Below are 22,313 nucleotides of genomic sequence, written 5' to 3'. Positions count from 1 at the left end.
TATATATATATATATATATATGGAACAACATATAGAATATAGCCATGACACGCCATTTCCATTAAATAAATGTTTAGAATATCAATATCATAACATTTTATTTCATCCAGTTTGTATTTGTTTTATTGCGGATAGTGTTTTTACTGCAATTACAGAAAAAATGTATTTACTTTTAGCAGTTATTAAAAAAAATGTCCATTTTCAAAAGCCTTGTTTGCAAATTTACATTTTATTTTGAGAAGCTTTTGTTTCACATTACGATTTTTTCCCCCCAGTGACTGTTTTATTTCATAATAATTCTCCCTGTGTTAGTCTAAATGAGACCAAATAATTTCTTATTTGGTATCAAAGACTTTAAAATCTTTGAACAGCTAATTTTCCCTTGATAAATATCTAAAACTGTTTTATTTATTACTTTTTGTTGTTAATCTGTTTGTTGTTATAGCGCAACGTTATCACATGACTTCACTGTCCATTCAGCTGCCCAATGATTTATCAGTCTTCCGTAGTGAGTGATTTTTTTCATTTTTTAAGAGGATTTTCACTGTGCAGGGATTAAAATCTCTATTTTCATGCAGTGCTGTATGCCATATTAAGGTTGCATTTTAATCACATGAAAGTATCATATTTATTAATTATATTTTACTTTTTTATATTTTTTCTCCTTTTCATTCTGACGAAGCCATTTTCAGTTTGGTGTTTAAATTATTATTATTAAATTATGTATTGAAACCTCTGATGTACCTGTAGAAGGTGAGCATGCTGCCTGTGATGGACATGTTCATTGGCACCTGAGCGGACATCCGGCCAATCACAAACATCTTCTCCCCTGTGTCGGGGTGAAAGGCGGAGTCATAAATGTACTTGGCTCTCCAGAGCTCATCCTCCGTCAGGCCAGGCTTCACAACCCCGGCTCTGAAGAAGTTAAAACAGTGGAACACATATGCCTTTTTACTCATACAGTATGCAAAAATATAGTACGTGATTTTTAGATTGATGCTCCCCCATTAAAAAAATAACACTTCTTCAGCCACATCATTACTTGGTCACGTCAATTCTCATTTTTATTTATGTCTCACACCCCCACAACAACCTCCCTAACCTAATTATTTAGCATACTCCTACTCCAACTTCTTATTTCATGAACCTCTACCTGTAGTTCTCCATGGTCACTCTGGCGTCCTCCAGAGTCTCAGAGGACAGCAGGACATTCCTGGGATCTGTGACCATGAAGAAATGCTTGGCACGCCCCATAAATGTTCCTTGGTCCCATCTTGGCTCTTTGATGTTTATGTTGAGAGACAGCTCTTCAGACATCCTGGCTTTCTTTAATGAATAGCAGATATAATCATTAATATGCATACTATGTCACAAATCTATACTGGATTCACATGTAAACACAAGTGTACCATTTTGAGAGTATTTCAGAGGAAAAACTGACGAGACACCGATTTAACTTTTGAATGAATTTCATATTAGATGGATTGACAAATGATGAGGTCCAGTTATCTAATTCACAGGCAGGGCATTGTTTGAGTAATCATACCATAACAATACTTTAATAAATACAATGCATGCTTCTCTACAAAACGTTTTTTAAAAGCCAAGGATCTTTGTTGAATGTTGTCTAAACAGATATTGTCTAAAATGTTAAGCTGTACAGGTGAAATTATCATTATTATAATGCATATAAACCTCGACCTCTACTCTATTAATAGCTCTGCTACAGTAGAGCTACACTGGGATGTAGGCATGTAGCCCCTCCACCTTGTCAGATTTTAGCATCTTTGAAAGCATGTACCAGGTTGAGTCTAATCTCAAAAGTCTTGTATCAGTTGTGACTGCGAGTACAAGAGAAAGTAACTATACTGAAAAAAAACACCATTTAGTCAACAACTCCCAATGATTTTTCATTATCGATTTATCTGTCGATTATTCCCCTAATTAATGGATTTGTCTCGTAAAATGTCAGCAAATTGTGAAAACGTCCATCACATTTTCACAAAGCTCACGGTGACTTCTTGCAATAGCTTTTTGTCAGACTACTACAATAATGCTTGAGAGTGTGTGTGTGTGTGTGTGTGTGTGTGTGTGTGTGTGTGTGTGTGTGTGAGCGCTTATTTACGCAGAAGTCCTACAGTGCTCACTTCTCAGGCCGTAACCCCCTCAAAAACATCTACAAACTGCAAATTGATAAAGTAAATAACTGTAGCGCGAGATAACAACTTGTGTGGTGGATTCAAATACACACACGTTGAATACTTGGCTGAACACACGCAAGAGTGTCACACTTAGATTAGTTAGCTAGCTGATCAAAGACACAGCGTGACGCACACAGTGAGAGATGGGATTGGGGAAGTCACGACACGCTGCCCGGCGTCAGCAGCAAACCGGCGGCTAACAAACTAGCTAGGTAGCACGCTAGCTGATAATACCATGGGCTCACACGCGCAGACTGGAATACAGAAATACATGGGCAGGACATTAAAACCCAATTAAATTCCCACAAAACCAAATGTTAGCTAGGTTATACGGACAATTAACGGCTTGTCAACGCTTTCAAAACTAACCACTTCGGTGCTCTCTTGGAAAACTAACGTCAACCAGCCAGCTATGTTACAAGCTAACTAATATGCTAACACTTTAGTTAGCGTTGCAAGGCCACTCATCTAGGCGAAGTAAACATTGACTTAGTCGTAGTGTGATTTAAATTCATCAAAGACGTAAATTCAGTCAGCACTGAAACGTACCTGGTTTGTTTTGTCGAAGATGTATGACCTCTCTCAATATCACAGCACAACCGGGTGGACCTGTGCTGCCTTCTTGACATTTAGAAGTATCGTAAAACACAGCTTTACCGCAAATGACTGGGTGGTAAATAGGAAAAGTAGGCTATACCCAAAAACAACTCAACTACATTTAACCTTACACAGTACTATATCTCATATGATATTATACTATACTATATTACGTTAATGCTGTATACTGTTTTTGTTAAGTTATATGTATATAATGCTATCACACTTCAATATTAATACAGACATTTTTTCAGACAACATTGCGTATCATAACTTAAACGTATCATAGCTTATATATTAGTGTGTTTACATACACTAGAATTGCTGACTCTGCTGCTATTAATCACACCACTGCATTGTCATAGTAATTTGGTCTTTAATTGCTCTTGTATGGATTCTACTTTAACTATTATTCTTGTTTAAGTTCCAATACTGCTTGTCTTTTACCTTCTGTATTTACTTGTACTATTTTTGTCCTTCTGATGTTGCAACATCCGAATTTCCCCTCTGAAAATCAATGAAGGATTATCTTATCTCATTTTCTCCACTTGGTTGCAGCATAATGTTTGTTTTTACCAAATTTGAGAAAAATCGATCAAATACGGTTAACTCAATCCCACAGAAGATTGGATTCCCGAAATCCGAACTTCGTAGAGACATGTGAAAGCAGCATCGTGAGGGAACTACTGGGGGCGGTGTTTTTCATGGAGGACATGCGTGGGTTGTTGGAAACCACTGGGCGTAGGAGGTAAACAACACCTGATTGGTTAAGAAACAGCTGGCAGGCCCACGGATGTTTACTTGAGAATTTTGAAAAGTTGTCAATTGGTCAAAAAAAAAAAGTCATATAGGCTACATGTCTTAAACAGCCTACGACAAAACCCTTGAATAATTGTGTCACTTCACACACAAATTGTGTCATTTCACACACAAAAGCCACTTTGATTGTAATCCTGCCATTCTAATATACGTTATTAATTAAGTTATGTCGTGTATGTAGTTCGCAGTAAAAATGTGCAATGAAGTAGGCCTAAGTGTTTTGGTTTTTCTTATAGGTTTTCATTCATGATATAAGTCTTGGAAAGAAGTAACCAATAAAAACGACATCTGAAGTGTCTGTAGCATTACACAAATCTGTAATTTTAACTTTAATTGTATTTATAGTATCTATTTTAAAAACTACTATTGTGAATATATATTCGTGTTTATCATTTTAATTTTCCGCTTCTATTTTTTACATTTTATGGTTTATTGTTCTGCATTTCCTTTTTTTATAAAGTAGTATAACATAATAATAATTATGTCTAATTAAAACAACCCTTATCATTCCTGGTTGACAAGCTGACTCAATTAAAAAATTAGATAAATGTCAACTTTAATCATTTTGGAGAACTTAGGTCATATATGATTAAGAATATTTTACAATATTTACACTTCTCAACAACACCAACAAATAAAATAACGAAGCAATGCTAATACACTATACATATTTTCAAGGTCAAGGTTTACTGTTTAATACATATGTATTGACTTGTATTAATATGGCTGATCAATTACCTGAAGATTCTGACAGATCCACATAGATTGGGCTAAGCACTATGGACATGCATCAAAGTTGTGATATGACAATATAGCCTATCTGACCGCTGGGTGGGGCTGTTTACCCACCTTACAGGTTACTTTCTCCACATACACCTTTCTGCAGTTTTACTGTAAAATATGGACTACTTAACACATAATAACCTGAGGACAAATTGACATAGACTTCAGGCAGTATTACTTTAATATAAGTCCAATTAATGTGCATAATTAGAAACTAGTCCAGCGCTAATAGCAGCACAGCTGCAGAGGCTTATGTAAAAGGCTTATAACCCATAAGACAATAAATGTCACCTGGAGAACGACTGAGCTGGCACTAATACTCCGGAGGTGTCCGATGATACGTCAGCGAGGCGGAGCAGTGAGAGTCTGTCGAGCTCACCAGACACAACGTGAACACACAGCAGGTAGGCCAACGCTCTCATACTTTTCTGTTCACTTTAGTTTGAACGCTTACGATACTACAATTGTTCCACATGCGTTTTGTGCTACTCGTGCTTGAAAGAAATCAACAGGAAGAAGTTAAGATCCAAACAAGACGCGTTGAACTTTGCCGACATGGGTCGGAACAATGTCAACAATTAGTAGAAGGCTACGTAAGTTTCGTTAGTTAGTTATAGATGATTATCAGCGGCCAAAACTATGGAACTTATTTATAGGCTGTGCTATCTCTTACTCGCTGTCCATGGTGCTGATTGATAGAGAAAAACACACGAAGTAGTCTAAAAGTTCAACGTTACTTCTGTTGACACAATTTAAAAAGCGGTGTTGCTTTTTATTTTTTTTAAGTTATATTTAAGATTCCAGGCTATAGGTCATTACTGTGTCATATGCCTTTATTATCCCATCTGGAACTTCTGAGCCCACATTACTCAACACAGCATATGTTCCTCACAACAGGTATCCATTTAATTAAACATGACCCGAGGGGATCACCATGCACCGCTGACTTCTCTGCAGACAGGCCTGAAGCAGGGAGACCAAGGTACCATGGGCTCTATGGAGATGGATTCACAGGCTGCAATGGAAACTGGTGGATTACAACAACTTCTTTAACCTGCAAAGAAAAGTCCACAGTTCGATCATGGATCACTATTTTTTGCCATCATTTTTAAAGGAATGTTTGTTATTGCAGTTGTGACATTTTCTATTTTGAATCTTGGCTTTATTTATTAAGTTTTATTTATGGAATGAAACTGGTATTAATGAAGATCAGGGACGTTACCTACATTTTTATAAGTTGCCTGCTCCAGTATTTCATCATCTACTTTCAAACCAACAAGTGCAAAAAAGTTCCCCACAACATATGTCCCCTTCCTTCGTTCCCTAAATCCCAGGCTGCATCTCTTCCATCCTGACAGCAGACACCAGATAGCCTCCTGTCTGGATGACTAAGGAAAGTATTGCCAGATACATAGCATGGCTCGCTCCTCTAATCCCTCTGGCTGGAGGGAGATGACAAATGGAGGGGGGAACCCCCACTTCAACCATGGAGGCCAAACCGGGGGTTCCCACAGAACCACGCGCTACATGCTAAAGAAACAGCACCGCCACAGACATAGGTCCTCCTCACCCATGGGCAGGGTCATTCTCATTAACTCACCTGTTGATGGTGAGTTCAAAATCCTCTGTTACCATGGCAACACACACATTGCCACTGGCTGCTGAGGCGCACTCAGGACTCTTATTCTTAATATAGTAGATATATAATATATAATATGATAATATCATAATCTTAAGATTAGAGTTTAGAGCAAGCCAACATAATATCAATAATGTAAGGACCTGTAGATACTAGAAAAGGAAATAATTGGTCAATGAATTGTTTCAACAATCAAATTGTCCATCTAATTTTTTTCAAGCAGGAAATGAAAATCAGAGATGTGTAAATATTTGCTTGTTTTCTTATTTTTCTATGATGCTGAACTGAAAAGCTTTGAGTTTTGTGATCAGACCATACAAGCAATTTGAGTACTTCACTTCCGACTCTGGGAACTTGCGCTAAACATTCTTCACTATTTTCTGACATTTTATCGACGAAACAATTCATCATTGAATTAAGAAATTAACTGACAGATTAATCAATAATGGAAACAATCGTCAGATGCAGCCGTAGTAGATACTACACAGGTGCACATGAATATCTCAGTGACTCATGGTTGGAAAATGTCACAATATTTGGAAGAACACTGAATGAGTGTTTCTAGGGTTGTCAAGAAGTTTAAAAAAATGTATAGTAGCAGAAATATCGATGTTTCTGTTCTCTTTACCAAAAAGTAACTGAGTATCAAGAATTTCTGCAAATTATTTGTTTTTCATTCAGTTTTGAAATTTCAAACCTAACTTTTTTGTCTGTCTTTTTTTTTGGTTTTGCAGGAGGGGATGACAGTGAAGACATTCACACAGTGACAGTAGAGAAGAGTCCAGATGGGCGTCTGGGTTTCAGTGTCCGCGGGGGCTCTGAACATGGACTCGGCATATTTGTCAGCAAGGTGGAGGATGACAGCTCTGCAGGTTAGGAGGCAAGCTTATTTTTCAGTGTGTTTAAACCCGGGCATGTGGTCTTCTGTTTCCCTGTGACATATACAGTAGTGTATCATGCTGAGTTCCACCTGTGTCTGCAGCGCAGGCTGGGCTGACTATGGGCGACAAGCTGGTGGAAGTGAACGGGGTCAGCCTGGAGAGCATCACCATAAGCAGCGCTGTGAAGGTCCTGACGGGGAACAACAGGCTGAGGATGGTGGTGAGACGGGTGGGCAAGATCCCCGGCATCCGTTACTCCAAGGAGAAGACCACATGGTGAGGCCAAACAGCTCAGAGGTGCTGCTCAGTACAAGTTCTGCCAATGTGAACAAGGCTGCAAAAAAGGATATTTTACATCTAATCTACAATTAAATATGTACTCTACATGGTTAATTAAACAACTTTACCTAACAGTAACAATATCTTATGACTGTACTTTGCTTATTATTATGTAAAGTACAGACTACAACCTTGTTGTTATTGCCAATGACCTTTGCGTGGCCCTTGTTTTGTGAAGTCTTGTCACTTGACTGTAGCTCACACTGGTAATCTTTCTTTAGGGATATACTATATCTTGGTTTCATATGGCAGCAGTGGATGGATTACCGCTCTGACCTTTATGGCTATTTGATTAACTGATACTGACTGAGCTTGAGTGCAGAGGAGAAAGAGAAAGCAGTGAATGTGAATGTTTTCATGCGTGCATATATGTCATCTTTAGCATGGGTTTGTGTGCAGGGTGGATCTGATTCATCGGCGGATGGTGGTGGAGGAGAGCGGTCGCACACCGTCAGAGGCCAGTTCCGACAGTGCTCTCCGCAGGATCGTACATCTCTTCACCACATCAGATGACTACTGTCTGGGCTTCAACATCAGAGGAGGCAAAGAGTTTGGACTGGGAATTTATGTTTCTAAGTATGAACCAAGTGTGGTTTGAAGCACATTCGGCTCATGGTTGTTTTTACACCTGAAGAGGCCATCAGCATCAGATAAACAAAATGGTTCAGGGTGGTGCAGTGTGTGCATGCAGTGGAGCCCAGCTTCACCCCCCCTGTTGTTTAATTAATTAAATATCTATTAATAATATGATCTGCAGTTTTTTTTTTTGACAGTTTTTTCTTCTTCCTGTTTTTTGCATTAAATCAAAGAAACCAGGCTTTAATTTGAAGGTTGTGGTGAATGAATTGTGTTGACTTCATTGCCATTACAACAAGTGGTTAAGAAACTGCTTTGATGAGCTTGTAATGAATATAGATAAGACACATACATCTAGTAAATGCAAAATAATCAATATACCAATATCACAATTAAATATAGAATAGAAAATGAAACAAGTATTTTAATGATATAAGAAGTCAATTGTAAGTTAGTACCTTTACCCACTGCTCAGATGTAGTAGATGTCTCTATCTCATGTATGTGTGTGTGTTTCCATGCCTTGACATATTTCCCTGCAGGTTGGACCCGGGTGGGCTTGCCGAACAGCATGGCATCAAAATGGGCGATCAAATCCTTGCAGCTAACGGGATCAGCTTTGATGACATCACCCATAGTAATGCAGTCGAGGTCCTGAAGAGCCACACCCATGTCATGTTGACCATCAGGGTGAGCGACAATTTTACAGATAAACTTGAGGTCAAATTAATAAACCTATGCCAAGGAATAGTTTTTCCATTGCTAATGGATTAAATGATTATGTGCAAAATGAAAGGGGATGCTTTTGATGATGAGCTGACAGAGAATTATTACCTGACATTGTAGTTTTCCTCAGTAGTGATGGTCAAATGAAGCTTCGCAAACCATTGTCTTTATTTTCTGAGCTCACTGAATTGCATTCCTTTAACCTTTTTCTTTGAACAGAGAGCGACATCTAGTGAACTCAGCTACTAGCTTAAACGTAGTGGAGCATTTAGCAGCTAAATTGTGAAATTGGAGTTGGTGGACAAAAAAACAGAGCTAAAAGAAGATTTTAGATATGTGCTCCCCTTGGTCCTCTACACATATCTAGTGCAGTGTCCTATGGGCACATGTGTGTTGTGCAGTGTGTTTGAGCACTCTTTCAGCTCGCTAACATTACTGCATGCTCATTTTACTACTCTGATCTCAGGTTCCACGTGTGAAAAACAGCCAGGCACAACGTTCATTATTCAAAGGCATTCAGGGATCAGGTTATAATCAACAGAAAGCTGAATTTTATGTCTTCCTTCTGTCCTGTAATAGCCCCGTTTATGTGTCACACATAGTGGAGCCAGGGTTAATCGAAAAGTTTGTGGAAAATTGTAGATGTAACCTTGCTACATCTGCATGTCTTCTCTTTGACCTTAAGCGGTTTATTGGTGAGATCGTCTCTTAAAATAGATTTGGGAGGCTATCGGAAACTATTTGCAAATGCAAAATGGCTCATTTCTTAAAAACATTGCCTAGAGCAGTAGTGTCCAACATTAAACTCATGCTTAAAGCTAGAGTTGTTTAGGAAACAGAGTCTAGACTTCAACTAGACTTAGACTGTTACTTTGAATAGGTTTTAAATTGTAGACACTTGCACTTTAAAGTTTTGTTGTTTATATTCTCCCTGAATATAAATATTACCATGTTTGTGCTCTCCCACAGGAAGCTGGGAGATACCCTGCATACAAGGAAATGGTGGCTGAATACGGCTGGCTCGACGGACGTATGTTGACTATTAGAAAATATGATTTTCCAAGAGGAAGATAGTGCTGAAGATGAGTGTAAAAAGACACGATGACTTGAGTAGTAGTGCGAAAGAATATCCTACATTAAAGTCAATATTACAGATTTATATGTATAATAATTTTTGGGCATTTGAGGCCTTTAATTGACAGGACAGCTGTTCATTCAAGGGGGGAGAGCGGGGGAATGACATGCAGCAAGCGGCCACAGGTTGGATTCAAACCCAGGCCCGCTGCATCGAGGAGTAAACCTCTATTTATGGGCACCTGCTCTACCAACTGAGCTATCGGGGCGCCCAGGGGATTTTAAATCTAATTTCCATTTGCAAAGCCACATATTCGATTCTACTTGGAAATCTAATGAAAAATATGAAACAGTGGCCACACGTATCCTTGCTTATTCTAAAAACCTGTCAGTTAATTTCTCCAGAGGACTCAAATTCCTTGTTTGTTAGTTTGATATGAGTACTTCTGTACATGGCCAGGGATAAATTCAGTGTACTCAAAGGCAGCTCAGTTGTTTGGAGCAGAGCATGACCTGACATCTGTGTCAAGATTCTGAGTCATTTGGAGTTTCATTAAAAGAAAAGAAAGACACAGAACAACTCTGGGTTCATGTTCTGTCTCTTAAAAGTTTAAAGTATTAACAGGACATGAGGGCAGACAGACTTTAATCCAAACAAAGCAGACTGTGTAAAATAAGGAAATTGATCACCCTTTTCAAATCCTATTCACTATGTTAGTTAGCAGCTGTGTGTGTTGTGCTCAGATATAACAATTGGACAGTTTCACAAGGTATTATACTTGCACAATACTATTTAAACACACACTAATCCCCATACTTCATTCTAATTATGGCTTGTTTTCTACAGTGGCCAATAAGGGCCTGACATCATCCTCCCAGGGTTCAGACTCCAACTCCTCTGCCTCCTCGTTGTCCTCCAGCACCCCTGTCAGCTCCCTCAGTGGTCTCTCCCAGGTCCTTTTCCCACCTATCTTTGGCTCTGGGATGGTAGACGTTGCCATCTCCACAGAGGACCGCTCCCAACTTCGTCACAGCGCCGAACAAACGGCTGACACCGCCATACAGACCGACCACCACCCTCCATCCTACTTGGACCACACATCCACTAATGGGTTGTACCCAGACAGGGTGGTTTCCACAGAAACCAGCCGGACTGTAGGTGCCACAGTGCTGTTGAAGGACACACTCATACGTGGGAAAGGGGAAGGGCCGAGGGAGATAGTGGGAGCTGGGGAAGGAGGGTGGGGACGGACAAGGACGTCATCTGGGGACCAAGTAGTGAAACCCTCACCTAAGATGGCAGCACTAATGGCCCTGAGCAGACCCCGGAAGCCAATCAGACGTTCTCAGAGCCACATCCTGGTGTCAGGTGAGACTTGCAGGCTCACTGGGATTGCAAGGATTGTTAGGTCGCTTCATAGACTTTAAGGTCATATTGATTAAAAAAGGGTTTTTGTGTGAGAGGTAGACTGATAACTTGGTTGGGCTGGTACATCAGCAGATATAAGCTTATTCCAGAGGATGGCTGTGTGTTGTCTTTTCCTGGTTTTAGGCTGCATTACAATAAAGCTATGTAGTTTTTTGAACATACCAGACTAACTAGCTGTTTTATTATTTGCTTTTACCCACTTAGTAATTGAATTAACATCATTGGTGATTGTTTATCAAAACTGTCATTGTGTTAATATTTTGTGAATGCACCAACAATATTGCCACAAAATTGACATTATTGTTTTTGGTAAAAAACATCAGAACATTTGATTCTTTCCATATCACCCAGCTCTACTCTGTAATGTGGTTGTTGATTAAAGTGGTAGTATCCTCCATCTCAGTTCAGCCACAGCACAATGAGTATCACAGTCAAAATCAGGTTCAATTTTTTAGCTTATTTTTGTGGCAGAACCTGCATTCCCTGTGTAATGAGATCCACTCTCAAATCAACCAGAGATCTATCTGCAGGCAATCCGTCAGATTAATGACACCTGATCTTCCTATCACTTCAGTAAGTAAACAAGAACATCCAGGCTCCACATGGCTGATTTAAGCTCCAGGCACAAATTTTCCAAGAGCGCAAAGTTCTACGCAGACCCATGATTAATCACCGCCCCTTACTCACACTTATTGTACCTCTGTGAGAAATGAATGAGAACAAGCATATGGAGAAATATCTCATCCAGGCCTTGGTGGGTTTGTTGAGTTATTAACCTTTCCTTCTCAATTTTATCCAACTCATTCATACCTCTGAGTCCTGACGGGGGCTTGGGGTGAAACTCAGGGCTGATTGGACATTTGTTATGTCAGCTGCAGCACTTTGCTGTTGTGCCTTCAATAGATAGGGGTATGTTTAGGTTGGTGTAGCTGCAATTTATCAGTATTACTGTGTAACTTTCCCCAGTGGCAGATTTACTGCAGTGAACAGAGTAGCTGACTGGAGGAGAAATGAACAGTCTGTACTCATAGCGGAGAGTGTGTATCACCTACTGTTATCAGCCAACAGCATAAAGCCGTACACAGTTTTTAACACCATACATATATATGCAGAATGTCCTATTCTTGCTTTGGCTCAACACTACTTATGGAACATTTTCCTATGATTTAGTCGTCTAGGTAAATACTTTTTTTTAAATATAATTTAGCAGGTGGTAAAATCTGTCATTTGGTTGGGAACACGTATCTGTTTTGTCTACATATGCTGATTTAGAAGGACTTAAATGTTATTTTGTCTTCCTTTGTTTCTACCTTTAGAGAAAAGACAAAAGAAGCAGAGGCAACAGAAGGAAAACAACTCTCGAGAGGGTAAAACCAGCCTGCAGCGATCTAAAACCTTTGTCAATCTGTTCTTTAAGAAAGACCTTAAAGAGAAGAGCCCATCCAAGTCATTGTCTCACAATGCAGACAAAGGTGAAGGCACGGTCACAAAGCATTCTTCGTACTTTCCAGGCACATATTCTGCATCCCACACAGCAAAATATACCCTAAGGTTTTGACTGAATTTCCATTTTGTTTCACTTCAGTTAATATAATACTATTTGCTCATTCCTGGGAGTTCTTTAGTTTACATCAGCTTTGGCCATCGGCGGTGAGATAGGGTGGGACACATCAGACATAGATCTATGATGATTCAGCTTTGCAGCAGCCTCACTAGAGAAACTTTGTGATATTTTGCATGGACATCTCTGCGGTTGTGAGGTCAAATCTTATTTTGTATGAGTGTAAGTGTCTCATTTCACCTACAGATGCTTTTGTTTGCATCGTGTTTATTTTAGTTTGCACTAAATTCCTTAGATAAGGAGCGGGGCAGTCCCTTCCAGCTCCTGACCTCCCCGAGGGAATCCCGTGCTGGGGTTAAAGATGGCAGCCCGCTGCCCCAACCAGAGAACCTGATGCGTGTTGAGGACATAGCAAAGAAACTGCTCAGCTATGATGAGGTGGCTGCTGTAATGAGACACTGTCGGCGGGTGAGTTACTGATCTAAGATTACCATCTCTAACACCTCAGTGGCATTCTCCTGTTTTTTCTTCTTACTGAATGAAAACCAGCCATATTACTTGCAGGCTTAAGTGTGCAGTATTGTTCCCTAAGGTGTCCCTTAGTCAAAGCTGTGTCTGGCAGCTGCTGTAACAAAAGACAGATTTTTCCTGTCATTTATGATTAGGATCAAATATCAGCCATCATTTGATCCCCTTGTGTCTCTTGGGCCCATCTCATACTTAGTGGCCAATTTCAGGGGATCAGCTTCTTTGCCAACACTGCAGTAGATATCAAGTCTACTCAGAGCACAGTATGACTCACAATACAGTAATTAAACACCAAAGAAAACTTGGAAAAGTGAATATTTAAAGTACATGCAACATATCAGAAGACAACCCAACTCCCAATCATGAAAATGGAATAACTTCAGCTAAAGGGCTACTCCAGCAATTTGGTATTGCACTTCCATAAAGTTGAGGGATTCACAAGAGACAGGACAGTTTTTTTTTCAAATGGTAGAATTGGATGGAACAGAGCCAGATTTATTCTGACTTTTAGTCTCACAGTGGATCATACATTTCCCAAAATGCACCTTCATATTGTCTTTCATTAGACACTCCCTTTCTCCTTCTTTCAAACCTCACACCTTCAGTTTGCAACTTAGACTTACTGTTGCAAGACTCAAGCACTAGACGAGACAACTGTAATGACATTGTTATGACATCATCAAGGTTATTTTTTCAAACTTTGTAAAACTCCTGCCAAAGCATGTGTAAAATTTAAAATTCAGAAAACAACCTGGAGAAATCTGGCTTCGTACACCACCACACTAGTTGGCTCTTCTGATTCTTCTCCTCTAATTTGTGTACCTATCTAATCTTATCCTCAGTTTTTGTCAGACAATGTAATTGAGGATTTAGTGCGTCCCCTTTTGGCCATCTTGGACAGGCCGGAGAAACTGCTACTTCTCAGAGAAATAAGGTGAGATACGTACACTGTATTTAAGAATACAAACAGTATAATACTGTTTTTTCTGTATAGATACTTTGGATCTATGTGTTAACATGTATGTAACAAAACTCATTTCCTTTGTAGGATGCTGATACCTACTACGGAGTTGGGTCGGTTTGACAGCATGGTCATGCCTTTTGAGCTGGAGGCGTACGATATTCTCAAGAGTCGCTCTGGTAAGCAGAGGAATGGACTTAACATCACTTTCCTGATTACAACATACATTCATAATGTCCTGTTTTCATGAAAGAAACAAAAGAAATATAGAAGTAACAAAAAGCTGGTACACAGACCAGAGGAATTAATGGAAAATAAACAATACATTTTTAATGGTTTATTTCTTCTTAGTGCGTTCTCCAGCTCTGCGCTCCCCTCGCAGTGGAACCCCTCGACGTCACCTCATCACCCCAATCCCAGGTACATTTACTGTATCTCTTCCTTCCTCTCACCCTCTCCCTTTATAGACAGCACCTCTATCTTCTGACTTCCTCTTTGTCCGACTGATGTCCTTTCTCTGATCCCAGAGCAACACAAGAGTGACAAGGGGCTTAACTCTTGCCTTTTATCCTTTCCCCTAACCACTCTTACTTTTCCTCCCTTACCTGACTCATCTCATATCTGTAGTGTCAAACTGAAACACCTGCAGGCACACACCACAGCCTGCCCCTGGCATTCCACACACACATACACACACACACTTCTTGACCTCCTAAAACACACACACACACACACACACACACACACACACACACACACACACACACATTGCTATGCACAAAATATCTCAGGTTCCCTGTGCCTGCGCTGAAGCAGAGGCTTGTGTTACATCTCTGTGGCCAACAGAAAAGACTGAGACGAGTCTGGTCGGCCACTTTGACATGACTACAGAGATGATTCTATCCTTTTTCTCATCCAAGAGTCATTTGAGACACAATCAATACAGTCTAACTTTAGACTGACTGCAGCCATTTCATTTTCTAAAACCTAAGGTTTGTGGTCACAATAAGCTTTTAGACAGTCATTTTATCCATTTTGAAAAGTTTTCACTATAATACAGTACAATTGTGAATATTTGTTCTTTTATCTTTCTGTCATCCCTTAGAATGTAGGCTTTTTATTATTATTATTTAATTGTAACATTTCTATTTGCAAATATTAAAATTAAATCAGATCCATCGTTGTTCATTCAGACAGTGTAATGTTAAATCGTCACCCACTGTTTGCCTTTCTAAGGACACCCTTAAGATCCTTGAATGAACAGGCTTGTTGTGATGTGTTCGGGGCATCAGTATTCCAAGTAATGTTGTGTAACCCTAATAGGTTACAATGTTGTTTACTTTTAATAGTGACCTACCCAATTGAGGAAGTAAATTGTAGAAATGTAAACAATGTAGAAAAGTTTGATGCGGTGAGAAGGTAGCACAGATTGAGCTTTTTTTATCCTCAGATGTTTAATGTCACAAGTCTTAGGTAGTAACTAACGTTGCTGCACATGTGAAAAAACTTGAATAAAGCCTTTTGTGGCTCAAGAGGAAGCTGCACAAATTCAGCGTTGGCTGAGGCTGAAGACTACATGTTTTAAAAGGAAAATGTTTGAGGCAACATTAGTTGCTTCTAGGGTGATGTGATGTGGGTGATGTAAGCACTTGGTTTTGAACATGGTTTTCAAAAGAAAGAATGTGTGTTTTTAAGCCGTCCATTGTGAGTTTAATACTAAATTAGTGGAGTAACCTTTAACTAATGCTGAGTGGCTGCTTTTACTCTGAATGATCTTTACATCACTATATTTGTATGCAGAAGTTCCACAGAAGTTCTGAAAGAAACATCTACTTCTACAGGGCTGAAATTACTGTTTTTATGTTTGTCAAGACTACAGGGGTGGGTTCCACCTCCAGGCAGTCCAGGACACACTGCGGGAGCGTCAATTGATTGATGAGTTGGAGAGATTACGTTTGTCCAGCCAACAGTCAGGCCATCTGCCTCCATCCCGTGCCTTCACCCCTCTGCTGGATGTGCCTCTGGACAACTATGCCTCCTCTACTTTGCGATCTCGCTCACTGAGCCCCTCACCCACCCACAGCTTCCTCCTTAAAGAACCATCACACAGCACCCAACGTGGGCGCCAAACCCATCACTCCCCAAACAGAAGAGAGAACAGAGCCTCGCAGTATGACGATGTCTCCTTGTTGTCAGTGTCTGACCGAGGAGATGTGGCTCCTGAACGAGGGAGGTCACCTGTGAGGAGCGGCCACGGGAGAGCGAGGAGGGAGGTGAGTCCTGACAGCATAGATGACAGAATGAGCAGGCAGGAGGGCTACACAGAGGTCAGCGTACAGGTTCCTTCACAGCTGCAAAGGAGAACCCCTCTGGCTGATGTCACTGAGCCTGAGAGAGACAAGTGTCCATCCACAGGCAGAGAGAGCAGTTCGCTGCTAAATGGACATTCACAAAATGGTCACGGCGTAAAAAGAAGAGCAACCTTGCCACCTACGGAGTATGAAATTAACACTTTGACCATCTCTAAGGCCAAGCAGTCATTGGGTGAGTTCAACACAGAAATGCATATATTTGTCACTTTGATTTAAGTTTAATTGATTTATTGATTTAATTGTTATTATTCTTAATCTGTTAACAAGTTTTTTTAATATGCCTGCAACTGCCAAATTACTTTTATAAAACGGTCCATTTCAATGTATTCATCCTCCCATATCCATTACATCACCAGTAGAGGTCAGGATATCACTTACTACTAAACTGAAAGCAGGAGTTGACTGCTTTAATGATAACTGAAAAGACCAAATAGTGTATACACTATTAGACTAGTTAAAATACAATACTGTCAAGCAATCCCTAATAATTTATTATTTTCCTGTATTTACAGGTATTAGTATCTCTGGTGGTATAGAGTCTAGAGTCCAGCCCATGATAAAGATTGAGAAAATCTTCCCAGGAGGAGCCGCATCTACGAATGAAGCTCTGAAGGTGAGCCGTTATGGCAGAGACAGGAAGAAACACCTATGATATAAAAAAAAATGGGTGTCAATTGAAAGGCAGAGGGCTGAAATAAATTAAAAATGATGATTACGAGTCTTAGCCTTGACCATGGGTGGTTAACACACTACAATATAATTACATCTTTTCACAATCAATGTAGACAATGTACATTAGTTTCCCCACAACTCCCTGATCCTGGTTGGACTGTATTGTAAGTACCTGTGTGTGGTTATGAGTTGTTGGTATATGTAAGCACGTCTATGTAATCAATCTCGAGTAGCCCATCGCCTACATTATTGATGAAGTACACAAGTGCTGGTCTGCTAATGTAGAGGTAATATATTGTCTGCACAGTAACTTAACAGTTGTCTGTGATCTTGGCCTGGTTCACTTAAACACACATGATACACACTAATTCATTGCAGTTTACCACAGGCTAATTCTAGACCTGAGTAAAAGATACAGCGTTCCCACAACACAAGTGAAACAGCTAGCTATAAATACCCATGTCTAATACCTGATTAGAGTGTCAAACATAGGGGACCAAGGAACCAGTGTCTGCTCTTTTATCATATTCAAAAAACTTTCCTTTTACAGTCCCTGTAGTCACACACATGCCTCTGCTCAAAGCACACAATACACAGACCCATGCAGGGCACCCAATCTTGGAAAAAGAAAAACATAAAGAAAGAGAAGAGAAAAATTGAGAGAAAGCATAACACAAGTACCAGAGAAACAAAGTCACGGGAATGGCAAAGATGGAGAATAAAGCAGGATATTGGGGTTTGTGAAAACCAGAACTTGGCAAAGAGAGACAGATTGGAACAAGACTCAGCCAAGCAATCGGTCCGTGAGGCCGTACTTAGACACAGTGGTACTTTGAGCTGAATGCTAACTTCATCACCACAGGTATTACAGTCCATTTAGGGGAACAGGAATTTTTTTGTGGAAATTCATGACTTTCTATTCAATAGTTATTGAGTCATTTCACTAAAAACCATGAATGTCACCATCATGGAAAAACCTAGAGAAAAAGTCAAGAAATCACCAAAGTCAGTATGATTCATCCTCATAAATGACCAAGCCAAATTTCATGCTAATCCATTTGGTAAATGTTTAGACATTACACAGGATAACTGAAAAGTTTGACCTGCCAGTGACGCAAGAGAAAAGGTTTGAGGATGATCAAAGTTAGGAGCATTCATTCTCTGGGAACCATGAACAAATATCATGGGAATCCATCCAATAATTGGAGAGATATTTTAGGCTGGACTAAAGTGGTGGATGACTGACAAACCAAGATTCTGCTGCTAGCAAAATCAGAGAAGTTGTAGGTGCTTGGCAGACACATATGGCAGTATATGAATACTTTACAGCACCCTACTGCTATCTGTTGTCTTCACATCACACCTCACAACTGGACATATCAACTCACCAATATTAGCTCCCTGGCTCAGTGCTATCACCCCCTGCTCTGCAGAAGGAAGTGAAACCAGGGCAGCTCTGTGTTAACATGCATCCTGTCTCCTTAGACCCACAAGATAACATCCAAGCAGGGAAGAATGTTGTTGTATATGTGTGTGTATGTGTGTGTATCTGTGCGGCAGTGTGCACACATACTTTCCTGTTCATTAGACTCTCCCACCTGTCTTTTGTCAGTGGAAATCTGGACATGTGTCATTTCTGCATTTAACTGACTGTGTAAGAGGACGTAGTAAATATTGCAACATGTAGCAACTGAATGGACCTGATTTTTGTGGAAAGGGTTGGTTTACCTGCAATATAATTTTTTTTAAATCAAATTTTATTTTTGTTTGTTTTTATTGGAACTTGCATTTAGCAAATGTTCTACTCTCTACAGCTTTTATTTTTATGTGGTTGTAATTCTGAGCAATCTCTAGCACAATACTTTCTTTCGGGATTAATAAAGTTCTATTTTATATATTACTATAGAAATTTATCTTACAACAAATAACATAGAGAGACAGTATTTCTCCTCTTCTTAGCTAAATAATATAGTTGAGTGCATTTGTAAAGGCCTGGTAAACCACATTATGAACTATTCATTGATCCTTCCACGCAAGCTTTAGTAATTTTGACAGTCTGTGTGTTATTTTTGGTTTGTGACGTCCATTGGCTAGAAAAGAGGAAACCTCATAAATGCGATCCAGAAATGGCCGTAAAGAGGATGGGGCAGATTAGGTTGCGATCTATTTAATTCAAATGAATTACTTTTCAAAAATGAAAAAAAAACACTTTTAATCTCCTCTTGGTATCAAATGGATCTAAACCGTTTGATACTGGATCCTATCAGGTTATTGGTGTGCAGTAGACTATCTGATGAGCTTTTAGAAAAACTGTCTGGACAAACACAGGGAAGCACATGTTGAACCTCCTCTGATACAAATATGTTTGACCCTTGATAGATCAAATGCAGAAGTACAGAATGAAGAGAAAACAAATCTCTTTTTGTCTAATCACTGGAAAGGAAAAGGGAAAAAGACAATACAACAATGGCCATCAGCCTTGCGTGTTTCTGTGCTATGTTTTGCCAACCTTTACTGAGGTTGACCACATGAGACAGGTGCATCCTCGTCAAATGTTGATGACATCAGAGGAAGTTTCTCTCCTCTGCTCACATCCTGCAGGAAACAGCGAGAAAATGGTCCCTTGTGTGTGTACGTGTTTGTCTCAGTGTATGTTCTTTTTTGACAACCTTGTGCTGAAGTGGAAACTGTATTTGCACTAGTGACGGCCTTCAGTGTGAATATATTAAACTAACAGGAGAGCCCCAATTCTCTCTGGCATAAATCAGGTTCCCACCAAGGGACACAATCACTGCAGATTTATGGAAACTGTCCATATGGGACGGATTGCTACAGAAAAAAGAGATACAGAGGGGGAGGAAAACATACAAAGATGCATGTAATCTTGAAATATGAATACTAATCTTATTAAAAATAAGATATTTATAATCTTATTCTTCATTTACACAGCGTTTTGCATGTTAAACCTTTAACTCTGTGTTTGCATTTGTAGGCAGGGTATGAGCTGTTGTCCGTGGACGGCGAGAGTCTGCAGGGAGTATCTCATCAGCACGCGGTGGATGTTATTCGCCGGGTGTTCAGCAACAAGGCCAAAGAACCAATGGTTTTTGTGGTCAAGGTGCCCACGTTCCCTAACACCCCTACAAGCCCCAGGAGACCAGCAGACTAACCTTTGTGTGCCTCACAGTCGTACTGCAGTTTGGGCAAGGACACAAAAACCTGTAATTCCTGTGGGAGTGAAAAAACTACAGGATTCACTCCTGAAGAGGACATTTGGGACAGATAGATCTCCAGTCCTAGTGGAGAGAAATGGATGCACAGAAGAAATTGTCCTAGGAGAGGAAGAGTTATATGTCAAAGAGAATGCATGTTGAAGCAGGTTTTTAAGACTGACGCAGTAGGTTATTTATCAGGATAAAGATGGTTATAGATCCCTTTTGCTACAATGAAATTAAGTACAACTTTGATAACATTCTTAGTGTTTTTAGCAAACATTTTACTAAATGCATACATTGCACATTAACTGGACAAAAAAAAAAGTGTTTTGTGATAAGATCACATGGTTAATGAACTCCTCCTTGGTTGAAATTGTGCCACTGATTGACATGTGGCATCCTTGCCGTGACCTCTGAGCACTGTCTGATTGTGGAGCCCGTGGTCTGCACTTTTTTCAGTTGGAGCATCTCGGTCCTGCAGCCCCACAGGCCTGCCAGAGGGAGATTACCCAAGCCTGAGTTATGAGAGTTATAGATTTATACCCAGATTAAACCCATGTATTATGTCAAAACTGATAGTTTGGGTTTAGTGGATGTCTGGGGGGATTATTACAAATTGCTGCTCAGTATTTTTGTGCTGTATTTTTCTGGCAGAAGAGCTTGTGCTCTGGAGCAATCCGCCACTTTAGAGGCTTAATTACACCACGCTGTGGACTGAGCTTATGCAGACATGTGGAGGAGTTGGAAAAACATGTCAATGAGAAATGCAGAACATGAAGGCCAGTGACAGAGTTTAAATCAAAGTAGACTAGAGGAGATATGGGCAGCAAAGTAACTGGAATATGGTGTGCATAGTGCCTTACTTCTTCTGCAGATGGCCAGTGGGGGAAAACATTGATAAATATTACAAAATAAGTGCTAGAAAAGCTCAAGGGGAAAGGTTTCAATTCAGACATGCTATTAAATTTAAAGATGAAATTGAGCATGTCTATGCCTTTGAGTTATTATGAAGTGCTTCAGGTATTTGACTTAACTTAAAAAAATGCTCATTCAGTATACTTTACTCACACTTGATGTCTTTCAGGTAAAAGAGCACATACATCATCAGCAATTTTAAGGTGTGACAACTTGTTCTTTAATTAAAAACAGTAATTTGTACAAGAAATGTACACAAAAATATACATGACAACTACATTATCAATTATTAAAGACACAACGTAAGTAAACAAAAACAAATGTGCACAAAAAGTTGAGAAAAATGCCACGAAAAAGAGAATGTGTTACGTTGCTTTGGTCTAGTCACAGTGGCTACATTGGAAATATATATTCTGTCTAAATAAAAGACAATGTCACTCTGTTATACTATTAAGTGTTTTACATATTTACAGAAATGTTTATGCAACAATGAAGACAACTGAAGTGGAAGGGAAGAACAAAGTCTGAGATGCACACTTCAGTCAGTTTGGTTAGCATCACCTGTGTTTGTTGTTAATCTGTACCTGTGCTGAATCTGTAGTGGTGTATGACTACTAGTGAGGGTTGAACTGAAAAACCAAGTATAGGAAACAACACTTTCTTCGTTTGCATCAGCTCAGACCTTATTTTAATGAAGAAGTCACTCCAAAATGACCCTTCTTGGGGTCATGCTTTTATAAACTAACAACGTGCACGAAACCAAACGATGAAGACGTAAATTGGTTCGATATTATGATACTGAAAATCAAATGACAGATCAATCAAAATGGAGACAAAATTGGGCCTAAAACAAAAGCTCCCGATTGTTTTAGAAGCTGCAAAGCTGTTTGTGTCACACAGATTATATAATGTAAACATATTTTCATGCATTGCATATTAGGTGCACTCTATGCTGCTGCCTCCATTTATAACTGATCCATCATTTGAGATAGGTGTACATATACATATACATATATACATATACAC

The 22,313-nt window shown here is 39.6% G+C and overlaps 2 protein-coding genes and 1 long non-coding RNA gene across 5 annotated transcripts in view; 2 read left to right on the top strand and 1 right to left on the bottom strand.

Moving 5' to 3' along the window:
* The window catches only part of sfxn3 (sideroflexin 3), a 6,565-nt gene extending 3,693 nt beyond the window's left edge, over positions 1-2,872 (bottom strand). The window contains exons 1-3 of one of the 2 annotated variants that reach the window (XM_034899192.1): positions 2,751-2,872; positions 1,154-1,327; positions 745-915 (exon numbers count right to left, since the gene is read on the bottom strand). In XM_034899192.1, the coding sequence (XP_034755083.1) occupies positions 745-915; positions 1,154-1,327; positions 2,751-2,830 (425 nt within the window). In that variant the 5' untranslated portion in view covers positions 2,831-2,872. The remainder of the gene's footprint in view (positions 1-744; positions 916-1,153; positions 1,328-2,750) is intronic. The other variant, XM_034899193.1, reaches the window with a different exon arrangement.
* LOC117960908 overlaps positions 1-4,276 on the top strand; it is an 11,343-nt gene extending 7,067 nt beyond the window's left edge. The window contains exons 2-3 of the long non-coding RNA XR_004660261.1: positions 156-162; positions 4,266-4,276. This is a non-coding gene — a long non-coding RNA (uncharacterized LOC117960908). The remainder of the gene's footprint in view (positions 1-155; positions 163-4,265) is intronic.
* Positions 4,277-5,271: 995 nt separating this feature from the next.
* Positions 5,272-21,802, top strand: pdzd7a (PDZ domain containing 7a). 2 transcript variants are annotated; one of them, XM_034899186.1, is made up of 15 exons: positions 5,272-6,009; positions 6,774-6,911; positions 7,022-7,196; positions 7,659-7,835; positions 8,377-8,524; positions 9,530-9,590; positions 10,482-11,003; positions 12,380-12,535; positions 12,920-13,092; positions 13,995-14,086; positions 14,201-14,292; positions 14,465-14,533; positions 15,986-16,657; positions 16,998-17,098; positions 20,150-21,802. In XM_034899186.1, exons 1-15 carry the CDS (start codon positions 5,817-5,819, stop codon positions 20,324-20,326), a joined length of 2,946 nt encoding a protein of 981 aa, XP_034755077.1. In that variant the 5' UTR covers positions 5,272-5,816; the 3' UTR covers positions 20,327-21,802. The 2 variants fall into 2 exon arrangements, with proteins under 2 accessions (XP_034755077.1, XP_034755078.1); XM_034899187.1 differs by having other exon boundaries at positions 5,862-6,009; positions 7,027-7,196.
* The last annotated feature ends 511 nt before the right edge of the window (positions 21,803-22,313 follow it).

This window comes from Etheostoma cragini, chromosome 17 (assembly GCF_013103735.1).
Source record: "Etheostoma cragini isolate CJK2018 chromosome 17, CSU_Ecrag_1.0, whole genome shotgun sequence".
Taxonomy (NCBI): domain Eukaryota; kingdom Metazoa; phylum Chordata; class Actinopteri; order Perciformes; family Percidae; genus Etheostoma; species Etheostoma cragini.
The sequence above is the reverse complement of the archived record's forward strand: the minus strand, read 5'-3'. Positions and strand labels throughout refer to the sequence as shown.

Coding starts and splice junctions, on each gene's coding strand:
- pdzd7a (XM_034899186.1), top strand. CDS start 5,817: ATGGCTCGCTCCTCTAATCCCTCTGGCTGGAGGGAGATGACAAATGGA. Junction 7,836..8,376: donor CTGGGAATTTATGTTTCTAA/GTATGAACCAAG, acceptor ATTTCCCTGCAG/GTTGGACCCGGGTGGGCTTG. Junction 17,099..20,149: donor CTACGAATGAAGCTCTGAAG/GTGAGCCGTTAT, acceptor TTGCATTTGTAG/GCAGGGTATGAGCTGTTGTC.